Genomic DNA, 25086 nt, shown 5'->3' on the forward strand with positions numbered 1-25086 from the left:
CTCAGTCTCCTCCTGTCAAAGTTAATACCATCAATTTTAGAGGACTTGTAGCAAGAATTCAATGAGATAATGTATAAAGATGTCTTCTATAATCCCTAGGACGCTAATAATCAGTAGCAACTATCAGCATGTCCCACAAATGCCAAGTATGTCAAGAATACTTGGTCCCAGATACTCAGTATCCTCCCCAGAAGCTGATCAAAAGTCTCTCCCCTGGAGAGTGCTCCCTGGAGAGTACCAGCTGACCTGAGGGCTGAAGGACAATCAGACATGAGACCCACCTGACATGGGTAAAGGTATTTCTGCAGAGGGTGTGGGAGGGACAAAGGAGCTAGTGGTGGGTAGCTTAGCACAAATTTAATACTAAGTATGGGCAAGGAGGCCAGGGAGAGGGAGCCATGCAAGACTCAAAGACCATACATAGGTGGAATTTGGGTTAAGCTTTGTGATCCGGAACTGATGTAAACAGATATGTGCTTATGACTGCATGGAAAAGGATTTTAAGGAGTGCGTTAGACATACATGACAGATCAAAATGATATATTTCAGTAATGCAGTTGAGAAATAAGGCTCCATGAGGCTGAAGTCAGGGCCTCTAAGTAAAGAAGACATGAAAGAAGTAGAATCCACAGACCTTGGTATTCTGACTTGGGCAGCCAGTGGATGGATGTGCCTTCTGTTCAGGTAAGGAGGGCGGGAGGAGGATATATATTTCAAAAGGGGATGAGGATTTCAGTTTGGAACATGTGACTTTTGAGGTGCAAACAGAACACCCAAGTAGAGATGCCCCACAGGAATTTGCCTACACTGAATGGAAGCTCAGGAGACAAGCCTTGATAGAACACACAGATGGATGTCATCCAGGTACAGGTGATGCCTTAAGTGACGGCAATGGCTGGGCTCACCTGGAAAAGGTGCTTGGGGAGAAACACAAGCTAAGACAATCCTGGGGAATAACTCCCTTCCACCCCTCACTCCCCCTCCAGGACACACATGGGTCTGTTAACTGAATGTACAAAGTCAATGCTTGAGTGTGGTTCTCTCTTACCACCAACTATTCTCACAGCTATAGGGTGAACAGATCTTGCAGGTGCCCTGAGGGGCCTTCTCTCTCTGGCCTCATGGCCTGGCTTGATCCAAGAACTGACTGAGGTAGGAATAAGAGGTCTACACTCCTTCCCATCGGCTCACCAGACTCCTCAGGGCCAGAACTCTAGAACTTGACAAGCCAACAAGAGAGTGCCTCTTTCACATACACACTGTGATATCTTGGGTTTATGCCTCCTCCAGGGACCCCATGAATGAATGGCATCCAAAGTCTAATAGGGTCTAACTGAACCCCTAGGTTTACTGGCCTCTAACAGTCCCCTAAGCCCAATACATCTTTTTGTAAACATACTGAGGTAATCAGGGGAAAGGGGCCTGTTTATAAAAGAGAGAGAGAGGGAGGGAGGGAGGGAGAGAGAGAGAGAGAGAGAGTGCGCACAAGAGGCCGAAAAGAGATGCAGGAGAGATCAACGCCCCGGAATGCAAAGCAGCAAGAGTATCAGGAAAACTGGGATAATCAGTGTGCTAAGTGCTGCTAAAAAGTTAAAGAACATTATGCCTGAAGCCCATCCACTGGCTTTAGCAGCTGAGTGGCCACTGGTGACCTGGCAGGGGCAAGACTGGTGGGTGGGGAGGCAAAGAGCCAGACTTTGCATGTTCAGGAGGACATGGGAACCAAGAAGTGCAGACCATGTGGAGGGCTAGCCAGCGGCCTGACCAGGAGGGCAAAGAGATCCACCAGCAGCTGAGGGAGGGGTTTGTAAAATGAATAAGAATAGTGTGTGTGAGCTCACAGATAAGAGCCAAGAGAGGCGGGCCAAGAATGAACAGGGCAGACACTGTAAATGAGGACACACATGACACAGGGCAGTGAGTCCAGAGATCTGTCTCTGGCAAAAAGAAATCAGAGGGTGTGGACAGAAGCAGGTGTGAAAGCATATCTGAGCAGTGTTCTGGGGCCAGAGGCTGAGGGGTCCTGAGCAGCAGCCTTAGCTCTCTCTGAAAGGGAAAAGGAGAGGGTGAGGGAGGGAGGGGAGAGAGGCTGAGGACAGGCGGCTGCCAGGGAGTGAGGGTGCTGGCACCACTGGAAACCAACAGCATCACCACCAGAGGTGATAGTATGCCTGATAGTACGCCAACTACAAGTTGGCAGTGGCTCTGACCCTGTCCAGACGCCATAGCAGACACACACACTGGACAGGTAAGGCCTGGAGAGGTAAGGTACCTGGAAGCTGCCCCTTGGAAATTGTGTCTGGGTCCAGCTTGTATGTGTCCTGAAGTCTCATCAGGGCCTTGGCAGCTCCCATTTCGTCCTCTTCGGTGGGGAAGAACTGCCGCTGCACAGAGAGGTTGGCAATAAAACCTTCCAAATGAGAGTGAGAACAAGAGGTTACCCTTGATCCAAGGGCACAATTCCACCTGGGACCAGAGAGGTACCTACTGGAGGGTTTCTGACTAGTGCAATCTCCCTGCCCCTTCCCTCAAAGGCTGCTTCCCCTTCCTCCAGGCAGCCCTCCCTGATAGCTCCAGTTCACACATATCTTTCTTTTCTTTTCTTTTTTTTAAGTTTATTTATTTTGAGTGATACCATGCACACACAAATGGGGAAGGGACAGAGAGACAGAGAGAATTTCAAGTAGACTCCACATCATCAACACAGAGCCCAATACAAGGCTCAGTCCCATGAACCAGGAGATCATGCATGACCTAAACCAAAAATCAAGAGTCAGATGCTGAACTGACTGGCCCACCCAGCAGCCCCAAGACATCTCCTTTCTTACTCCTTACTGTACTTCCTGCCTTTACTGGTCATTTGGAATGAACAAAAATGTTCCCACATGCTGGTTAAATGTGAGAGTTTGGGAGTCCTGGTTTCAAAGCACTCAGTCAGACCTGGTAGAGACAGAAGGGACAGATATGGTAACAGAAAAGGACACAGGAGAAGACTCAGTCAGGGAGGACTTGCTGACCAGTTAGTGGGAAATGAATCACATAGAAAACCTTAATCCAGGGTCACTGGGGTGGCCAGATAAACACACTTCTGGCCCCCACTACAGGTTAAGGAGCCCAAGGGACAGACGTGGTCAACTCAGGGAACCCAGCTCATCACTCATTGCTTATCACTGGCCCTTATCATCCAGAAAGCTGATGATGAGTCTTGTAGGCATTTGGTGCTATCTCCACCTCCCAGAAAGAGACTGGGGGACCATGTGGCCAGGCCAAGCACTGAGTAGCCCACGCCCAGCATGCTACCCTGAGAGACCACACTGGCTCTTGCTCTCTCTCTAGGGGACTGCTGCTGCTCAGACCTGCAATAAGCCCAGGGCATGAGCTCCCGGAGTGCAGTGCTCAAGACCCCAGCCTGGAGCCAGGACAGCTCCTGACCACAGAAGTACCCAAGGAGGCTATCCTGGGGCTCCAAACCCTAGCTCTTCAGCAAGACATGCACCTCCTACAATCTCAGGCCTCCAGGTGGAGGCTGGGCCCTCCCAAGATGATTCAGCGGTTTCAATTCTACCTGTGAGCTGAAAAATGGGAGGGGAGACTCCAAGGCCCTTTCTTCACTGGCCTCGTCCTCAGGACAGTAGTACCCACAACTGCCTACTTTCACCACTTCAGGCTCAAACACCCACTTCTAACCATCCCTTGACCCTGGGATTAAGAAGCTGTGATCCTGTCTTCCTCATGGCTGCCCAGCCAGGGATTCTAAGAGTATGGAATTCAGGAAAAAGAAAACATGCCCTTAGAAAAAGCCACACCATCAGCATGTCCCTCTCATTTCAGAGGCAAGAATTCTCAAAGTGAGAGGTGAAAACAACCTATTGCTCTCTAGGCCTGTCCAGTGTGACTTCTGGTAATTACAAAGTTTTCTAAAAGAACCGGATGCTGACAGTGGGGGCTGGGGTGTGGAGAGCAAGACTGGGGAGAAGGTCACCCCTGCAGGCTTATTCTTATTCTACAGCAGTGGCGGTGCCGGCAGAACAGCCAGTTCTGAGCTACAGCCCCAGGCTGCAAGACAGGGGGCTGGGAAAGGCAGTCATGGCTTCTGGAGGCAGTGAGCTCACTGGGCACAGCTCCAGCTCGGCTGAACTCACCAATCCCTCCCCAGAGGCCACCCTGCCCCCAGCCAAGCCCAACCCAGTCTGGCCACATGGGCTAAACTCCCTCAGCCAAAGAGACAACTAGTCTGAAGTTAGTCAGCCCTCCCAACTCAGGGAGACAGAGGCAGTAGTTCCAGGAGGCTGATCTCTGAGCGAGAGTCAAGGGGGCCCATATCTGTGCCTGCCCCACCATCTCCTGCTGAGAGGAAAACGTTAGGGCAAAGAAAATACCAGCACAGGAAAAGGCATCAAGCACAGTTACAGCTTTAAGAAAGTTCATACTCTGACCTGCAAAAACCAATTATAGGAATCTATCCTAAGAAAATAATCAGAGGTAGCACAAAGATGTACGTGCACGCTTGCTGATAATCTGGAAACAATCCCACTTCCACGGCTTGACCAGTTTTACACTAGATCAGTTCAACTTATTACTGTCCAGCCATTAAAATCATGTTGTATAACATCTGGGCCACCTGAGTGGCTCAGTCGGTCAAGCATCCAACTTCAGCTCAGGTCATGATCTCACGGTTTGTGGGTCTGAGCCCCACGTGGGGCTCTGTGCTGACAGCCCAGAGCCTGGAGCCTGCTTTGGATTCTGTGTGTGTGTCTCTCTCTGCCCCTTCCCTGCTCACACTCTGTATCTCTCTCAAAAATAAATAAACATTAAAAATTAAAAATAAAAAAATAAAATAAAATAAATTCAGGTTGTGCAACATTTAACGTATAGAGAGGAAACTGAAAATTCAGAAAAACACTACAAGCTTACAATGCAAATCTACCTGCAGATAGATATATATAAATCTCTATGTATATATATAGAGACAGATATATATATATATATATATATATATATATATATATTTTTTTTTTAGTTTCTTTATTTTGAGAGAGACAAAGTGCAAGTGGAAGAGGGACACAGAGAGAAGGAGAGAGAGAATCCCAAGCAGGTTCTGAAGTGCTAGTGTAGAGTCCGACAGGGGGCTCGAACTCATGAAACCATGAGACCATGACCTGAGTCAAAACCAAGAGTCAGACACTTAACTGAATGAGCCACCCAGGTACCCTAAATGTTTTATTTCTAAAAGATATGAATGGGAATGGATTTAGATGAAACCCATGATCCCTAGCTTATGTTGGCCCTACTACCCAGTCCACTTAACTCACTTTTGTTAATTCAATTAATTCATAACCTCAAAGCAAATGAGTTTTCATCCCCTGGAATATATGCATGGATCCATTTTTTTCAATGTGAATGCAAATGTAGGAAGTTGATTGAAAAAAATTTTTTTAAACTTTTTAAATGTTTATTTATTTCTGAAGGAGAGAAAGACAGAGCATGAGTACAGAGGGGCAGAGAGAGAGGGAGACACAGAATCCAAAGCAGACTCCAGGCTCTGAGCTGTCAGCACATAACCAAACACAGGGATGGAACTCACAACTCAAGATTATGACCTAAGCCTAAATTGGACACTTAAACAACAGAGCCACTTAGGCACCCCGGCTGGAACAAGGAGGACCTGGGCTCTACATCAGGTCTGACGGCCTGCTTACCTCTCGGCCACTTGCTTTTCTCTGCTGCCTAACTCCATAATCAATCCTTTAGCCCAACACTCCATACTCTGCAGCAGGTTCTGACCTAAAAGATCTTGCTCTGTGTACCTCTGGGCCCCCAATACCTAGGCTACTGATGGGCAGGCTCGTGGCTCTGCAGACATGTAGCAGGGACATGAACAAATGTAGCCATTTGCTTATTCTCTCCTCCTCCTGATAGAGGAACCTGTTTTGGGGTGGAGACTGTGGTTGGGTTTGCTTATCACCAAGCAGCTAGATTACGAATTCTAATTTTATGTGAATTATTTTATGTTTTCATGATTATTTTATGTTTTCTAACTTTTCTATGAAGACATATTAGTAAAGCAGGATTTTAAAAAGTACCCCCCGAAAAGGAAATGAAAATACAGGAAAAGGCAAGAACTAATTATATTACATATTTAAAAGAAAGACAGCAAATTAGTAGGCCTGAACAGAGAAGGGAGAAGTCCATGGGGCTCTGTGCACCACAGAGCATGGATGAGCACAGAACATAGGACTACATGTTCACATATGGCACATGCCATCAACACCCTCAGACCCAGGACAGGCTCAGATGCACACTTCCCAGACATATGGGCCCACCATGCACATGCTCACCGTTCCTCACCTGCGGCCGAGTCCTGCAGGACAAGGTCCTCCAGTGCAGGCCAGTCTGTGTTCAGTCGCTTCACCAGTTTATAGGCATTTACAGGGTGGGCCAAGTAGCCTTCAGGGTCAGCAGCTGATTTGCTGGTCAAGGCTTCCATTTTGTCAGCCCAGCTGCAGAAATAGAAGAAAAGGAAGACTAACATGCCCACTCACACAGGTCTCAAACTATGGCAATTTCCCTGGTGAGATTGAGGACCCTTCAAGAGGCAACAGAAGATGAAAAGAGCAACTCCCCACTAACACCTGCAAGCCCCTTAATCTAGATAAGGAGTGGGTACCCCAGTGTATGCAAAAAAGGGCTCTTAAATAGAAAGAGGAAAACAAGGAGTCCTTAACTCCAGAGGACTAGCATGAAGTAAACTCCAGGCCAGCCACTCACTGCTCTCCCAAGGGCTTTTCTTATGTGTACCCTGGATAGGTTCTGGGGGGTGAGGGTGAGGACTTAGGACATCAGGTACCTCTTAATCTTGGAGAGTTTGGCTTCTTCCACAAGGATGTACTCCTTCAGAGACTGCACTAAGTCCTTCTCTGCATAAATCAGGTCGGTCATGTGCCCTGCAGGGAAAGAAAAAAGACAGGGCCAGTAAGAAATATATGAGGGACATCTAGCCCCCTTCCTTAGGGCACAGAACACCAGCACAGAAGCAAGTTCTCTGCGCCACCTTCATGTCAACTCTTGTGGGATAATAGAGACCTGAGAGTTAAAGGGGGCATAGGCACTCACATGGTCCTGGCCCCCAGCTTCAGTAAGAGAGAGGTGGAGGCTCCAAGGGGCTGGTGAGATAAGAACAAAGAGAGTGCCTTCAGGTAGAAGCCCCAAATCTCATTCTCTTACTGCTACTCAGCTGGGTCCTGTCACCAGGGCATGGACATCCTAAGGGTTCTCAGCTCAGAACCACTCTCTGGCTCTGGAGAAAGATGGTCAGAAAGGCCAAGAAGCCCAGGAACAGCCTGCACCTCTCAGGGAGGAGACCCAGTTGAGACAGCTGGTTCCTAGGAAGGACATTCAGGTCACCAGGGCCTCAGAAGGGGAAACAGCAATTCCGCAAGCCCCACTTTCCCCAGAACTGTTCCAAACCAGTGAGCCACCCCACCTAGAATGAGAACACGCCTTAAGCAGTGACATTCCCAGGCACTTGAGCCAAGGATGACTCAGGGAGACGATGGTCCTGTTGGCACATACCAATGGAAGTGAAGAATTCAGCCTGCACACAGCCCAGGACACCAAACCAGGCCACCAGCAATGTGGACACCCAGCATTTCATGGTCACAGAGAGTAGTGTCTGCAAGGCATTCAAGTGACAGCCGCTGGATTAACAGTTGAAAAGAGCAACTTTGGTGAGACATACTTACACACGTGCACATAGACAGACGTCACCAAACATGCCAAAACCCTGACCTAGTACAAAGAAACTGAGGATATTCGGCATCAGCAGTGCAAAGAGGCTAGGGTGTGCAACCAGGGATGTGTGCTCAATTCTCCCTGCTCTGGGAGGCCATGCACCCTTGGGAGAGACCCTGCCGTCTAGGTTCCTGGTAACTAAAGGCAACATGGAAAGGCTGAATTGTGTGGGAGGCAGTCACCTCTGATTCTAATAGCCTATCAGTCCAAGATAGGCTGGCCCACCCCTTGTCATTTCACAGCCTGCTTGTCTTATTTGTCTTTCTTTCCAACACGTGTCAGGATGATGCCAGGTGCTGGGGACCCACAGGTAACATGTAGCTTCTGCCCACAGGAAGACTGAAAGTATAGAGGAAACGCTGACAGGAAGACAACTTGACACAGTATGCCACAGGGAGACCATGCCCAAAACCAGGCGTACAGCAGCTGGTTGGTTAGCAGGGGGGTAAAGCCGTGCCCCAACAGTGTGCACCTGGCCACAGAAGAGGCAGTCTGGGGAGTAGACACTTTGGGCAGACATCGCTCTTCCTGTCTGCCACCTCACCAGACACCATTCTCACTGGCAAGTCACCCTTCACAAATATTTACTGAAGATCCACACAGGCTACCCACTGAGCTGGGCACTTGGGAAACAAAAAAAGAACCAGCCACACAAAGCCAACGCTCTGGTCTGGGCTAGGCTGCTGACACGGTGTGAGACCAGCCTCCGCCTTCTCGTCAGCCTAGAAATAGCCAGCCTCAGCTGTGAAGGCAGTGGGCACAATGTGGGGCAAGCCCACTGGCAGTGAACCTAAGTACACAACGGAAGCTTTGGACATAGTCTTCTAGCTCAGCCACGCAGCCCAGAGCAGACTGCAGGACTAGCTCCCATCTGAGCCCAGTTCTGCCTGCCCCTTCTCTTCCTGCTCTACTTCAGCCAAGCCCCTTGGAAATATACTAAGAGAAAACGAGGAAAATACAAATGCTGCCCCCAAAATGGAAGTCTTACCTGACTGAATCCCAAGTCTAAGCTAATGCCAGCTCATCAGTGTTTTGCCTGCTATGGTCAATCAAACACACAGCCATGACTACCATTCCTCACCTCAGAAGAAATTCCAGTCCACTGTGGTTCCAGGTTAGGTTCAAAGAAGCCCAACCACAATCCCCATGCCAAGACAGATTCCTCTTTCAGAAGGAGAAGAGAATAAGCAAATGGCCACATTTGTTCATGTCCCTGCTACATGTCTGCAGAGCCATGAGCCTGCCCATCAGTGCCCCAGATATTGGGGAGCCCAGAGGTACACAGAATAAGATCTTTTAGGCCAGAACCTGCTACAGGGTGTGGAGTATTGGGCTAAAGGATCGATTATGGAGTGAGGGCAGCAAAGAAAAGCAAGTCGCCGAGAGGTAAGCAGGCCGTCAGACCTCAGGTAGAGCCCAGGTTCTCCTTGTTCCAGCCACACATCTCCCCTCGGGCTTCACCATGCTGCGTCTCCACCCCAAGATTTCTGAAGGCCTCTCTTCTTGTTCACATGAGCCCCTTGTACAGGGAGTAGTGTCTGTTCCTTATACCTCAAGAGGCTTAACTAGGTCAGGTAAGCACCTTCTGTATGTGAAAAGAAGGAACGTTAAAATCCAGGGCCACAGATAACAGAAGGCTGTTATCTGTGGACAGTGAGAGACCAGCCAACTGCTGTGTCAGGCTGGGGTGGTGGGAGACCAGACCAGACACGGCTGGAAGTGGGGGAGCCCAGTGCTTCCCCCCTGTTGTGTCACCAGCTGCAGTGGCATATCTCTTCAGAGATCAGGTAACAAGTTCAAGGGAGGGAAACGCTTCACCATTCCTTTCAAATCACCCTGATGATCCTGTCCATGGTTCGTGCCTTACAGCAGTCAGGAAAAAGCAGCCAGGTTCCTTCATTACATAAATTCCAGCTGTCATTTCTCTGGAATGTACTATCTGGCTTAGACTGAGCCCATCCACAAATACCAGCCTGGAGGCAGAGCCCCAAAGAATCTCAGATGGGGTCTGGGAAATGGCTTGCTAAGGGCCTGCTCTGATGGAGGAGGGCAAGATGACTCCACTGGTCAGAGAGCCACGTGCCCCCAAGCGGCCCCTAGAGTGCCACAAGCAACGCTGCCACCTCCGGCAGGGATACCCTAGAGCCCCAACATTTCTCCTGATCCTGGCCCTGAACACTAAACGCTTTGTACAAAAAAGATATCAAACTAGGGTCAGGCTGGGAAGAGGCAGCATCCAAGAGGGACTGTTCCAGAGTGTGAGAAAGGCCAAGAACCTATTTGCCTGCCCTTCAATCTGATCTCATACCCACACCCAAAGCTTGATAGGACACAGTGAGTTGGGAATGTGTGTGCATGTCCAGTGCTGCCAAAAGCCTTTCCAGGAACCCTCAGAATCCACGCTGAATAGTCCTGGAAATGGGCAATGTCAAATCTCCTTTTACGAAAAACAAAAAACAAAGGGGCACCAAGACTGAGGAGAAAACCAATATGGAATTTTATGTGAGCTGCACCCTGAGTTTAGAACGTCTGGCCCTTACGAGGCACCCAATAAATAATGCTTTCCAAGGACTCGTCCAAATCAGAAACAGTAACATAAGATTTTACATTTTTATCCACTCAAGGGATTGTTAGGGATTGTTTTAAGAATGGACACTGTATGCATATCAAGTCCCAAGTTCGGACCCCCACAGGTAGGTCCCCCAAAGCCTACCAACACCCCAGTGACAGTGATTCACTCACCAGGTGACCAGCACTGTTTCTAAGCACAGGGCAATTCCAAGACATACAATCAGAGGCTCCAACAAGCCTGCTCTTTGGAAAGGACATTTACAATCTGGCCAAATGGCCATGAAAAGAGGTTTCCAGCTGTAAACCAGCAGCGTCCTCAGCTTCTCCCCTTACCTCATCAGGCATGAACCTCTGCCAAGCTCGCAGCTGCAATCCAAATGCAACAGCTTGAAGTTTAACAATGTATTTAACAGCCCAGAGACAGAACATGGGTTTGCTGAGTACAAGCAGATCTTGCTAGACACTAATCAAGAAGCTGCTGGCCTGTGAAGGAGCAAAACCTATTAGAATAGGGCGCCCCCCCAGTGGTCCTGCCTCCCAGCGGTGTGGCCAACTCTGGGACGGCAGAGCCAAGAGGACCTGTGAGCTGTGCAGAGGTGCTTAAGTACTTAAGCAGACAGACGTCCAATAGGCCCAGAAACTGACCTTCCCACAAGGCTGAGAAGCACCCTTGTCTCCTTACCTGATGTCAGGCCTCGGTCATCATCTGCGCTCCCTGCCTGCACTCAGTCATCTCATCTGGTGCACCCTCCATCCCCCAACCTCTGTTCTACAAAGTAGCCAGCATGGCTTACTGCAGCTCCTTTGGTCTCTCCCCACTGCCCTTGGGATAAAGTCCAAACTCCTTAATCCCCAAGGCCTTTTTGACTCTGTATGACACGGCCCTATGGCCCTCTCCAGCCCCATCTTATGACTCTAGTTTCCCAGCCTCAGATGCTACCTCACATGGAAAATCTTCACTGAGGATTCTCTTCACTGAATCCTAGATGTCCATCTATATCTATATCCTTGTACATCTATATCCATCAGGTATATGAACACGTTGACTTGTACTTTCCACCTGGGTACCATCAAAACTACAAAGCCTCCTGCTTCAGTAGCTAGGCAATGAAGTAACAGAGAAGGCTGTAAAAATCAACACGCAGGGGTGCCTGGGTGGCTCTGTCAGTTGAGCAGCAGACTCAGGTCACAATTTCACCGTTCATGAGTTTGAGCTCCATGTCGGGCTCTGTGCTGACAGCTCAGAACCTAGAGCCTGCTTTGGATTCTGTGTCTCCTATTCTCTCTGCCCCTCCCTTGCTCACGCTGTCTCTGTCTCTCAAAACTGAATAAAAGTTAAAAAAAAATTTAAAAAGCAGTCCCAGAAGAACTACACATAAAATACAGTGAGGAGTTGGCAGTCTAAGTGAGACTAACTCATAAGGAACTACACGTGAGGACAAAACCCACACAGCACTATATAGGATGCCTCTGATGTACTGCCTCACACTCTCATGGCCTCAACAGTCTCCTGGGCCCTGGGTCTCTTGCTGGGCCTTAAACCCAGTGAAGGCAACCGTACAGGCCCCAAATCTCTGGCTCCTCCTCCTGCTTCCAAACTCCACAAGGGTGCCACACTGGCCTCACCAGGGGCTGTTAGAGGCCTGGTAGTGCAACCAAGAAGCCAGAGGGAGAGAACTCCTATGAGGCAACTCTGACCAATGAAGACAAGAAGACAGGAGGAGGTCAGCAGATAAATTCCCTCTCCAGGCTTTGGATGACAAACTGTTCTGCAGCATGGGGTTTCTGTAGAGATCGCCTAGAGATATCTGGCATAGTTGAACAACGACTACATCTCTTTGCAAACGGGCCAGCTTGCTTCCATCTTTCCCTCCCTCTGGTTTCTCTTCCCTTATCCTTGCTGCCCTGCACTTTCCAGTAAGGCATTAAACACTTAAGCTCTGCTTCAGGCTCTACTTTTTTGGGAACTAAGCCAATCACTATTAATATTTCCAAAAATCTTTCATTTGTACCATCTCATCCTCACCAAAGCCTTGTAAACTAGATAGTCATCTCAATTTCAGATATAGAAGCTAGGTAAATGGGGCTGAGAGAAGGTTTTCTGCATACCTGGCATGCTACCACCAATCAATGGCAGAGCTGAGACTCAAGCCCGAAACACACTTTCTGCTAGATACTACCATCCAATCCCACTCAGTAACATCTGCTGTCTTACAGCCCAATGGTCTCCCAAAAGGAGGAGCCAAACTTTGACCAAGCAGATCAGGTTTGCCCAGGTCAAGGACCTTATCACGGTTCACAGAGCAACTTCACTACATACTTGACTGGATCCCACCAAACGGTGGACAGCAACCTGGACCCAGAAGATAGGAACATGGAGCCTCAAATTTAAGTGAGCAGTCACGCCTGCCTCAGACAACACAGCACTCACAAATGACCAACCAGCCCAGCTCAGGGCAAAGCAGTACTGTCTAGACAGGTACACCTACAGTGAAGTCAGACCACCCCAAGTTAAATCTCAGCTCCACCATCACTCCCTAGCTTTGTGACGTTACAGAACTCTCAGAGCCTGTTTCCCACCTACAGAATGGTGATAGCGTTAGGACCCACATCTCATAGGATTGTTGTGAGGACTGAATGGGAGGACAAGTATCAATGGGCAGCCTACCACCAAGCACAGTTTTCACCAGACAATAGCACTAAGGGTACTAGAGGGCAATCAGTAGACCTGGAGTGGCCAGCTGCCTAGCTAATCCCTAGAAAAGGAGAAGGTCCAGGGCCACCTGGGTGGCTTAGTCAGTTAAGCTCCTGACTGTGGCTCAGGTCATGATATCACGGTTCATGAGTTAGAGCCCCACATCGGGCTCTATGCTGACAGCTCACAGCCTGGAGCCTCCTTCGGATTCTGTGTGTATCTCTCTCTCTCTCTCTCTCTGCTCCTCCCCAACTCACACTCTGTCTCTCTCTGTGTCTCAAAAATAAATAAATGTTGAAAAAAAAGTTAAAAAAAAAAAAAAAAGAAAGAAAAAGAGGAGGTCTAGCCTAGGGGACAGTGAAGATTTAAACAAGACAGAAATTGGGCAATCTCCACATCCCACAAGGGCCAAAAGAAATCAAACATTAATTTAGGCGAGAGCAGAGTCAGATATAACGAAGCACACTATCAGGGAATAACCCTGGAACAGGGCAATCACTGGCTCTACAGGTCACCTAGGAAACAAAGCTCTCTGGCAAAAGGCAGGGAACTGGACTAATACTCCAAGATCTGTATTTCTATACCTCTGACCTGTTGGTTCTGAGTTCCTACAAGTACCAGGCCCCAGGAACTCACCACACCCTGGCCCTGGGGAGTACGTGGTACACAGCAGGCTTCCTGAAAGGTCTACAGCAGACACTGGTCTGTGAACAAGCTTAGACAGATCCAATCTGAGCCAGAGAACTCACTACCCAAACACTTAATCTTCTTCCCTGCAATGATACCACTTGTACAAAAACCCTTTTCTAGGGCTCCAAGAAGTCTAGTCGAGGCTTTTCATTCTCCTCCAGGCCTTCTGAGAATAAAAAGTATACCCCTCATTCCACATCCCCAGCAAAAACCCCAGAGACCACAGGAGCCACTAGCCCTTCCACTCTAAGACAGGCTGATGTCCCACTCTGAGGCACTTCGAGCAATGTTTTCCAAGTCCAACTCTCGCTCTAGCACTCTGTCTGGGCTTGCACGTGCCTGCAGCACAGCATTTCCTGCCAATGACCATCTGCATAAAATTACACTCTTAACAGATCTCAGGAGCCAGGGACACACCCACCAGCCCAACGTACATTATCAGCCAGCGTGGCCACAAACCGGCCAAGGTCTTACGTCCAGCCTCAGAACTTCCCATGGATGTGGGAGGGCAGAGTAAAAAGTAAGGCTCTGTTAGGAAATGAGTAGACTCCAGATTCCCTCACCCTAGTCATTCCTCAGGGCTGCACCCACACAGTCTCTCCTTCTGATGAGTACTCACACTCTGAGCTTCTCCTCTGCCATAGGACCAGCTGCCATCTGGTAAAGCTGCAATCTCAGGGAGATTATGAGCTAACCACAGGCAAGAATAGTGTCACCATCACCTCCCTCTCCTTCTCTCCCTCCTAATTCCAGCCCTAGGCACACTCTAAGCAGAAGCCAGGCACAGGAGGGGAATTCAGGAAATGAACATCAGCTATGTACAGGCTAAACCAGTGGCAAAGTAAGCACTCTCCTGGGCACCCCATTTCAGAGCCTCCTAACTGGGTAAAAAGGCCTATCACAAGTCATAGGCAATCCCTAACTGTCATCATGTCTGCCTGCTGAGCTCTCAGAGAACTGGGGTGGCCCACTATGACAGCATCTCTGGGATGAGGCCCCAGGCCAACTCACTCCATCCTTGCTACGTGGCCTCCTTGGCTGGGCGCACAGCAGACATACTTGGCCATCTGAGATTAAGAAGGCCTCGAAGAAAAGCCCAAACATCTTGCAAGTGTGTTCAAGTGAACAGAAGAGGCCTGGGCTCCAAGGGCCAGAACCACAGAAAAGTGCACCCTAGACGCTTCAGGGGCAGTTTAAACACAAGCGAAAGGACATCTTGGTACATTTAATAGAGAACTAAATCACGAAACCTGTAGTTCCAGATGTGATACAGGGTGAGAAGCAGGAGTAGTTGGCACAAATATTCTATAAATTATTAGGTGGACAGCAGATCTTGGCAAGATCTGGGACATGAGAGAAAGCCCTCAGCTACAAAGTGATACCCTCCAACCCTTTCTTTCAGAACCAGGATCTCCTGAGAGAGCTGAGGCTCTCAGGCCTCAGCCGGTACACATTAAGAAGTATATGCCTTAGGTGTCCCTCTACAGCACAAGACACCAGTCTTGGTCTTGAGAGGAACACTAATGCTGTACACCGTCTTAAAGATGCCATATTAGAATACAAGGCCAGGGGCCCACCTATGCTGTCCTGAAGCTGGAAGTGTCCTGATCCATGCCCATGCTGAGCACCATCCACATGCAAGGCAGAGTACCAGGCACTGCCTCTCACTTGAAACTTTTGTGGTCAGGGTCCATGGGCAGGTATCCCCTAAAATGTCCCTTCCCTCATCACCTTGCCTCTTCTAGAGTACCCAGGTCTGCTCCCACTCACACAGGTTGTTCCTCTGTCCAGGTCACCCTTTATTCAGCCCTCTTCTGACCACTCCAGCTCATAAGTCACCTCCTTCAGGAAGCCCTCTGGCCTGAAGCATCCTGTCCTCTACCAAGGACCCACAGCCTGGTGCTCCCTCCTAACACCACACTCACCACACTGTTTTGGACCTGGACTTTCCTAGTCTTCAATCCGTCTGCTCCAATGGGCTAGAACTCCTTGCAGTTTCTGACACACCGAAGGGTCCGTTTTAATTAAATAGTTACCACAGGTCCACGCAGCTGCTAAGTAAAAATAACGCAGGTTGGAAAGAGATGTCTACAGGAGGAAAAAAAAAACTTTCTCAACCAGCTGCCTGTTTCATGGGTACCAAGCTGGACCCCGCTGGGCCAAAGCCAGAAACTCCCATCCCTTTGGAGAGAGGAAGGCGAACCTCACTAACTTTAAGCGGCCACCCCGGGGCCCAGACGAGGGCCTCCAACCTCTGGCCGCCCTCGGGGCCAGGCCTCCCGTTCCCGTTCCCGGGGAGCCTGCCGAGGCAGGGCGGCCAAGCTCCCCGCCCCGCCCGGCTCGGCGCGGACGCTCAGGGACCGGCAGGAAGGGCGCCGCTGACCTCACCACCCTGAGCTCGGGAAGGCACGCAGGCGGCGGGACAGGAACCCAGACGGGAGGAGAAACAGGGCGGAGGGCTCCGGGCTGCGGCCCGAACTGAGCTGCGGAGAGCGGGCTGCGCGACCCCCGGCCCTCAACTCCCGGTCCCGCGCGGGCAGCGCTCACGGCCCGACGACCCTGGCCCGCGCGCGAGCCCAGCAGCGGACCCGGCGACCGAGCGGGCGGGGCGCTCACCTGGACACGCGCCGCTCCCGGCGTTTCCAGAACCTCCCGCGGCGGCGCCCTGCCCGCTCGGCGCCTCCTCCCGGGGCGGCTCCGCCTCCCGCCGCGGCCCGGCTCCGCCCGCTTGAGCCGCCGCCACGTCCCCACCTCCCGCCCCACGCCGGCCGGCTCGGGCCCTGGCTCGGCGCCCAGGCAGCCTCGACCGGGGGTCTTCACCGCCGGCGACCCCCGGGAAGGCCTGGGGTGCCGAACGCGCGGGAGCCGGGACCCGAGAGCCAAGGAGCGGGCTTCGGGCCGGGCGGGAGCCGCTCTCCGCGCCCTTCATGCCGCCGGCCGCTCGCCGCACGTACGCCGCGCCCGCCTCCCCTCGCTCGCCCCGCTCCACCTGCGGGACTCGGCCCTCCCTTCTTCCCAGTCCCTGGGCGGCTGCAGAAGGGCCTGAGACCCGATCCGGGCGCCAGTGAGATGGGGAGCAGCCCCGACCGCGGGCGGACTTCCCCGGGCTCGGCTCCCGCCCCTCTCCTCGCTGGTCCCGCTGGGCGCACGGGCTCCTGCCGCCCCTCCCCCCTCATCACCACCCTCAAGTTACACCCCCACCAGGGTCGGGGCCGGGATATCAGGGGAGCGGACGGACGGGTGGAGAAGACCTTGAAGAAGACGAGGGACCCGGCGTCCACCCTCAGGGCCAAGCTCCCGAAGAGATTCAGCCTGTCCCCAGCTCCTGTGCCTCTCGCATTCCTCCTGGTGGCTTACCTATGAGTGATGGGTTGATGACAAGGGAGCCAATCAAAGGCTGGGGTGGGGGGTGGTATACTGGGGCCAAGTCTTGGTTTGCCCAAACCCTTTCGTACAACAGGGACCAAAAACAGTGGACACCTCATTTGCCTAGTCCCGTCCGGGCAGGAGTGAGGGCTGGGATGCCGCAAATCTCAGCCTGAGTCCCAGGAGGCCCTGGCGGACAAGCAGGTTCCCACGCCTGCTCTGTGAACCTTCGCGGTCATGAATGAGGGAAACACGGTCTGAGAATCTCATCAGGGAGCTAGCCCAGAGTGGGAGGTGCCCAGCCTCCCGCCCAGGCTGTGTGGAGATATTCCCTATGGCACTCTGTCCAGGCTGGCAGCCCAGACCTGGGGAAGGCAGGAGCACACGCACAGCACTACACATAAGATACGGAACAAGCCACTGTTACGGCCTGCGTCAGCCACCAGCCAGAGCCCAGCGAAAACCAAACAGAAACCTTCCTGCATCTGCTACATCCTGTTATGCCGCAGGAGCCTCCCTGTGTCCAGATTTTCCCGTCCTCTCCCTGCTCTCAGGAGCTTGCCCTGTGGATCATCCCTTCTCTGTCCTGGGTGTTTGACCCCTCCATCTGAACTGAATCCTGCCCTTGACCTATAAATAGATGTGACCCCTTACTGTGGAAAGGAAAGCCTTATTGGATTCCGCCAACTACAGCAGTGTCTCAACCCCAGCAAAATCTCTGAAAAGAATGGTCTGTCAGTCCGTGTCCTCACTTCTCCCACTCCTCAGGCTCCTACAGTGGGCCTTCTGGTATTCTCCCAACACCGGACCAGGTCTCAGTAAACTCTCTATAACTTCCAAGTCTCAGAATTCAATAGCCTCTCTTCGGTTCTCATCTGCCAAAGCCTCCAGCCACATTTGACTGCCCAGGAGTGTCTGACCGCTGCCTCCCTGGAACACTGATTTCCACCACCCTCTCCGGCCACCGCTGCCCCAGCTTCTAACCACCCAGTATATCTTCCTCTCCCCCTCTGCTCATTAGTCCATAAAGTCTGGGGGTTCCTCAAAGCTCAGGTCTAGGCACCCTACTTCCCTCCTATCTAATTTCTTCCTTTACACACATGGCTCACTTCTCTACACTTGCCCTGACTCCCAAGCTCCAGACTCCTTTAACTACCTGCTGAGTCTACATCTCCAGTGGAATGTCCACAGGCACTTCATCCACAACACACTCAACACCGAATCCCTGCTCTCCTTCCTCCTCTCCACACCACCCACATTCCAATTCCTTGCTTCACTGGAAGAGCCACCCTCCATTGGGTACCTAACCAGAAGCCTCGTAATCATGCCCAGGATCTCCCTCTGCCTTGCCCCCAGACTGTATCTTTTCAGATCTCACATCCATTCACTTGGGCCACCTAAATCTCTCTTCAATCCATCCACACTGCAGCTATAGCAATCACCTCAAAATTTGGGTCTGAACCCATCACTCTCAGCTTAGTAAATGGCACTGTTCTTAGGAAGAATCGCAAAGGTGGTCTGTAAGGCCCCACATGGTTTGACCCCTGCTCACTTCTCTAGTCACACTGACCTTCTTCCCATCCCTCTGACTGACCATTCTCTCCTCACCACACTCCCAGGCCTCTGCACATGCTTTTCTTTTTGTCTAGAAAATTTTCCCTCCTCCCCAATTCAATCTTTCACATCCCCTTGGAGGGATTTTCTTCACATCCCTGGCCAGGTCAAAACCTCCTTTAAAAGCCTCTCATGCTGTAAGTGCTTTGTAACATTTGCCACAGTGGATATAACTGAATGATTGTTTGATTATATAATTGAATGTCTGCCTCCCCCACTGGCCCGGGGGCCTCCAGGAGAACACAATCTGTGTATTTTTGCCCATCACTATATTCTCTGCTCTGATCACAGAACTGGGCTCAGTAACTATTTGCTGACTATATGAAGGGATGGGTGTCTCCTTCATGCCTTGCTCCATCACACACCAGTAGCAAAAGGCCTGGCCAAATCCTTCACAGGGCATTAGAGTCCTGGACGCCACTCATTTCTCATTCCTTATAAGGATACTTGCTATTGAATTTAGGGCCTATCTGGGTAATCAAGATGATCTCATCTCATGATCCTTAACTTAATTACATCTGTAAAGTCTTTCTAAATTAGTTCATATTTACAGTGTCCAGGTACAGTGTCCAGGCATTAGGACATGGTCATATTTTTTTAGGGGCCACCATTTAACCCACTCCACCTGACATTCTCTCATACCTTCCAGGGACTACTGACTCTGGGGCAAATCCATGACTCTCAGTTCTGAGTCTATAGCCCAGGCCCACTCCAGACTCACATAGCCTTTAATTAGCAGCCACTTGATAGGTGAATTATCTCCCCATGCCCTACCCACACCCCTGAAGTGTTTCTGCTCCAGTATTTTCTATATCTCAGGAAATGAAGTCAATACCTTCCAGTCATTTCTATTTTCTTCCCTACCACATTCCCCCATTATAGATGTTACCTGGTAGACTAGACTTGTCTGGCCACCACCACCACCATCCCAAGGGAAGGACCTAGTGTCTCTCCAGAAGGGAGGGGAAAAATGCTCATGCTGTGGGGGACCTGGGTGGCTCAGTCAGTTAAACACCCGACTTCGGCTCAGGTCATGATCTTGCAGTTTGTGAGTTTGAGCCCCACGTTGGGGTCTGTGCTGATAGCTCAGAGCCCGGAGTTTCCTTCAGTTTCTGTGTCTCCCTGTCTCTCTTCCCCTCCCCCACATGCACTCTGTCTCTCTCAAAAATAAATAAACATTAAAAAAAAAATACTCATGCTGGATGACTTGTGTGTGCTTCCCTCAAATAGAGGCCTCCTCAGCCTGCCCCTGACCTCCCCAACTTAACCTGTGATCTTTGGGTAAGGGGAGGAAGGGGCAGGCTCCACCGCTTGGTGCTGAGGTCTCACTGATGACTCTTGCAGACCCTGGCTACCACCTCAGCAGCTGTGGTGGCCTGGCCAGGATTTATGAGCACCTGATCCTTCCATAAAATTCCCCAGAGCGGGGGGGCCCACAGGGTCAACCAGTGCTGCACAAAGGGCACTGTGTATGTTGATACTTATCTGTGCAATGCAGCACATTCAGCAGACAGCTGGTCACTGGACTCTGGGACCACCACCCTTCTCAGTCCAAGTGCTTCCCTTCAGGCACTGAGGAAAAACTGGGTGTGTCCCAAATGACCGGTACTTTGACTCAAGGCCAAGTCCAGGGGGCTGGAGGTGTCGCTTGAGTGGGGCCACCTAGTGGTGGACCTACAGCTTCAGAAATAGGACTTTCCAGGTAGTCTGGTGCAGGACCAGCTTGGTGTATGACCCTGGGAAAGGAAAAGAGAATCTGGCAGAATCCCCAGGACTCTGTGGCCAGCCCTGGACAGGGCCAAGTAGGTCCCCAGAAAGTACCCCTCAAATCTCTGCATCCTTTTGGTGCATGCAAAAAATAAGACTGGCCCCATAGAATGTCCCCTCCCAGTTCCCTCTCCCTGGACCCCTACAGCTCTAAACAGCAGAGGCAGCACAAGCTAGGCTGTCATTACAGGGTGGAGAGAGGCGTCCCAGGGCCTTCAGAGCTGTAATTACCCAGCAGGTCCAGGGCAGGCCCTTATAATAGAGACAGCAGGCTTAGACTTCAGCTTCCCTCCTCACTGCACCCTCCTTTCTTCTATCTTTGGCAAGAAGCTTCAGTGAGTGTAAATGCCCAGAGGGCCAGGAGTTAGCTAGGTATAGTGCTTACAAATCCTGATATCTTGATATATACAGATAAAGCACACTTTTCAAAGTTATCATTATTGTAACACAGAAGCTTCTCATCCTCATTCCCCAGCCTTGAGCCCACATGGAGACGGGGTGAGCATTAGGGATGAGTGAGGAATTCAGGGTTGGGATAGCTTTTGGACATCTGAATTAACTACTGACTAAAAGGCTGAAAGTTCAGTAGTTTTACTACTTTTTTAGGCCTTGTCAAAATGTCAGGAAGCCAGTTGAGCAGAAGGTAGGGGAGAAATGAGACGTGAGGCTGCAGAGATCCCAAGGGCAGACCACCTGGGAGAAGCATTTGGGGTTTAGGACAAGCACCCTGGCTGTCTGTTGTGGAGGAGGTAGGGGGAGGAGGAGGAAGAGGAGGAGAGTCTAGAGGTGATAGGGAGGGACCTGGTGCAGAGTCTAGATGACAGCTGAGAGTGACGTGAGCTGAAAAATGGCAATGCATACAGGGAGAAGTGGGCATTTTTTTTTTTTTTTTTTTTTTACAAATAGTTTATTGTCAAGTTGGTTTCCATATAACACCCAGTGCTCATCCCCACAAGTGCCCCCCTGGGCAGATTTTTTTTTTAATGTTTATTTATTTTTGAGAGAGAGAGAGAGAGAGAGAGAAATAGGTGGCCTGAGTGGGGCAGGGGCAGAGAAAGGGAGACGGAGGATCCAAAGCAGGCTTTGCCCTGACAGCAGCAAGCCCAATGCGGGGCTTGAACTCAGTCAGGTGCTCAAACAACTGAGCCACCCAGGCACCCCACGAAGTGGGTAAATTTAAGAATTATAAAGAGGAGGAGCCTGAGTCGTTCAGTCAGTTAAGCCTCAGACTCTTGATTTAGGCTTAAGTCATGATTCCACAGTTCATGAATTCAAGCCCTGTGTCAGGCTCTACACTGACAGCACAGAGCCTGCTTAGGATTCTCTCTCTCTCTCTCTCTCTCTCTCTCTCTCTCTCTTTTTCTCTCTGCCCCTCCCTTGCTCATACACACACACACACTCTCTCTCTCAAAATAAATAAACATTTAAAAAAAGAATTATAAAGAGGTAAAATACAAAAGGCTGTGTTCATTCACTCATGAATGAGAAGACCTACTTCTCATCCAGAATGAGGGGAGGGCTTTTCATCCTTGGTTTGCTCTGCTCTGCTCTCAGAACAGGCCCTGCTGAAGGGAGTCAGTGGCACCCCCAGACAACATGAGCTTGGGGAGCAACTAGGCTCCCCACTAAGAACACACCAGCACCCTTCAAGGTTGCAGACCGACATGGAATCTTAATCACAATGTCTGGTTTCCTTAATTGCCAGACTCCTTCCACCATAAGGTAACCACCCATTTAATGATGGTTTCAACACTAACTCACTAATGCACCCCTTCCGCCATTCCTCTCCCTGTTCCTCATATCCTCGTCCCCCCGCCCCTTATTTTTCAATGAATGCATTGCTATAGTGATAGGTGTTTGTAGGCACCTTATATCCTTTTGGGAGTGAGATGAGTGTCAGTCAATCCACCCGTGAGTCACCCTAGCCCAGTCTAGTTGTGCGAATTCTGTACTGCTTAAGCCTGGGGCTCCCTTTGCATCACAGATATTATAGACTTGCATGTTCATTACAACTTTTTAGTAGATAAAAAATAGAGTGAAATGAAGAGGGGGTATCCTTTGCTAATTTGCACAAAATCACCATTTGCTTGTGTACATCTACTTCCATCCATATAATCAATCATAGGAGCTAGAGTCACCCATGTCACTGAGGCCTCCTTATATCTGCCTCAGAGACCCCAGCCTCTCCTGTGGGCTCTCTCCTGCCCTCAACTATCCTGCCTGTATCAGGTCTGGTTGTGACTCTGACTCTCCCCCAGTCCCTTGAGTAGACACTGTCGTCCAGACTTGTTGGTGAGCCTGCCCTCTGCTCCTATGGGAAACTGCCCAAGACTCTGACCTACCTACCACAGAGAGGCCAGAGTGCTCATTCCTCTAGAGGCCCTGACTAGCTGACACATCGCATATATATTCTAATGCATCTGTATGCCACATAAGTAAGTACCTTCTGGGTTAGTTAGGTTTTTTTTTAATCTTTAAGTTTATTTATTTATTTTGAGAGCAAGAGAGAGAGAGAGCATGAGTGAGGGAAGGACACAGAGAGAGTGAGAGAGAAAGAGAGAGAAAATCCCAAGCAGGCTCCACACTGTCAGCACAGAGCCCGACTCAGAGCGCAATCCCAAGAAACATGAGATCATGACCTGAGCTGAAAACAAGAGTTGGTCACTTAACCATCTGAGCCACCCAGGCACCCCCAGTGTAAGTACATTTTATACTTACGCAGCAAGGACATGGCTAAACCACAGTGAGCTTGTTTCTATGACACAATACTACATTTGCTAGCACTTAGTATTTACATTTTCTTTTTCATAGTTTTCCACATTTTTTCCCGTCTTCAACATTTGCATGAGCCTATGAGAAGCTTGATGAGCCTGTGCCTCTATCATATAAACACACAACAGGGGAACCTGGGTGGCTCAGTCAGTTAAGCATCTATCTCTTGATTTCAGCTCAGGTCTTGATGCCAAAGTGAGGGATAGAGCTCCACATCAGGCTGTATGCTGAGCATGGAGCCTACTTGGGATTCTCTCTCTCTCTCTCTCTCTCTCTCTCTCTCTCTCTCCTTTCTCTCTCTCTCAAATAAAAAAATAAACATTAAAAAAGAGAGAGACACACAACAACCTGGCCACAGCCTTTGGTGGGATGGTCCTGACCCACTAGACACACAGACACACAGACACACACACACACAGGACTGTGCATGCATACAAAAGCTGTGAAACTTGGCCTGTCACATGAGGAGGAGAACATCCTGTGCTCTGTACTCTGGCTCTGCCCTTGACCTTTACTCTCACTCAGGAGCAGATGTTGACTTTAAAATAGAATCTGACCTGATCCCTGATCGTGAACCAGCCAGGTAAGGCTTGGAATGAGGAAGATGTCCATCTCCATCATGTGCAGGTATCAGTGCCTAAAGGAGAACAGAAATGGCTTGGACAAGGAGTCTCCCTACCTGAAGAGTAAGTAACCCAGGTGTTGAGGGTGGAGAGCTGGCTTTCCCACAATGGCAGGACCATCAGACGCTCTCCAGCAGTCTTAGAGGCAAACAGTGCTCTCTCACCCCAACAGCTCCAGGCCAGGCTGCTCCCCTACCCTCAACAAGATCTTGGATTTTCTCTGTGCTCCATCTTGGGACACCAGCAGTTATCTGTGTGCCCAGGCAAAGACGCATGGAACCTCAGAGCCTTTTGGGGAAATTCTGCTGCTCTGGCCCTGCCCAGAGAGCGGCACCTGCAAAAATAACTACGGCCAGCAGAGGGTGCCTGGAGCCCACCATGGGACACCCAGTTAAAGGAGCAGTCAGTCCCAGTCTCTTTCAAAAAGCCCCTCAGGCCTGATCCAATGCCCTATCCCTCTAAACAAGGTTTAACCAGGACCCTTACTTAGAGCTACATAAGCATGAGCAGCTGGGGCAAATACAGATGTTTTCGTAGAGAATGACCAACGCTGCGACCTCTAGTGGTGGGGAAGGCAGGAAGGGTATTGGGAGGGTCCCAAACCCTGAGCTTAGACACGTTAAGACCAAAGCCCTTCATAGCCAGTTAAGTAACAGCTTTACAGAAGGCTCAGGGCATAGAAGCCAGTAGATCTTAAGAAAAGGTGGGGGGGGGGGGGTTGGAAAGGCTAGTAGCACAGTGGAATTAGGTAAGGAGATGTGGGAGCCAACTGACAGAACTCTGGACATACCTAGAATATTCATTCTGGCTTCTGTTGAAATGAGCCCTTAGAGGAGAGGGGCCAGAGGAGCAAGAACGGGCCGTCCGTATCTGGGTTCCTCTGATACTCCAAGGGGCTTCTGTGATTGGGCAGTTCACATAGGGAGCACTTTCCCTGTACCAAGTGTAACAGACTTGGGCAACCTCTGCTTGCCCCTTCAGATTCGTGCTCCTCTCTCCCCGTCAGCCCTGCTCTGCACTCTTGGCGGCTGATCTACGTGGATGACATCAATAGGTTCTCCTGCCCTGTGACTTCTAATTGGGTCCAACCCATGGGAGTACCAAGAAAAGATCAGCTAGGGGGAGGAAATGGACTTTGGGGAAGTTGCCCGCAACCCACACTTGTGGGCCTGGCCCAGCAACCCATCTAACCTCAGG

The 25086-nt window shown here is 50.4% G+C and overlaps 1 protein-coding gene and 1 long non-coding RNA gene across 11 annotated transcripts in view; one reads left to right on the top strand and one right to left on the bottom strand.

Moving 5' to 3' along the window:
* P4HA2 (prolyl 4-hydroxylase subunit alpha 2) overlaps positions 1 to 16454 on the bottom strand; it is a 33835-nt gene extending 17381 nt beyond the window's left edge. For 3 of the 10 annotated variants that reach the window (XM_039252557.1, XM_039252559.1, XM_039252560.1), the window contains exons 1-5: positions 16364 to 16384; positions 7573 to 7672; positions 6848 to 6944; positions 6349 to 6500; positions 2273 to 2410 (exon numbers count right to left, since the gene is read on the bottom strand). In XM_039252557.1, coding sequence (XP_039108488.1) covers positions 2273 to 2410; positions 6349 to 6500; positions 6848 to 6944; positions 7573 to 7654 — 469 coding nt within the window. In that variant the 5' untranslated portion in view covers positions 7655 to 7672; positions 16364 to 16384. The other 7 variants (XM_039252551.1, XM_039252558.1, XM_039252553.1 and 4 more) reach the window with 6 other exon arrangements.
* On the top strand, positions 120 to 15589 carry LOC120245477. Its single transcript, XR_005531799.1, has 3 exons — positions 120 to 296; positions 550 to 684; positions 15539 to 15589. It is a non-coding gene; the product is annotated as an uncharacterized LOC120245477 (long non-coding RNA).
* Positions 16455 to 25086: the final 8632 nt, after the last annotated feature.

The sequence above is a fragment of the Hyaena hyaena genome, unplaced genomic scaffold (genome assembly GCF_003009895.1).
Source record: "Hyaena hyaena isolate Hyena2069 unplaced genomic scaffold, ASM300989v1 scaffold_425, whole genome shotgun sequence".
Classification (NCBI taxonomy): domain Eukaryota; kingdom Metazoa; phylum Chordata; class Mammalia; order Carnivora; family Hyaenidae; genus Hyaena; species Hyaena hyaena.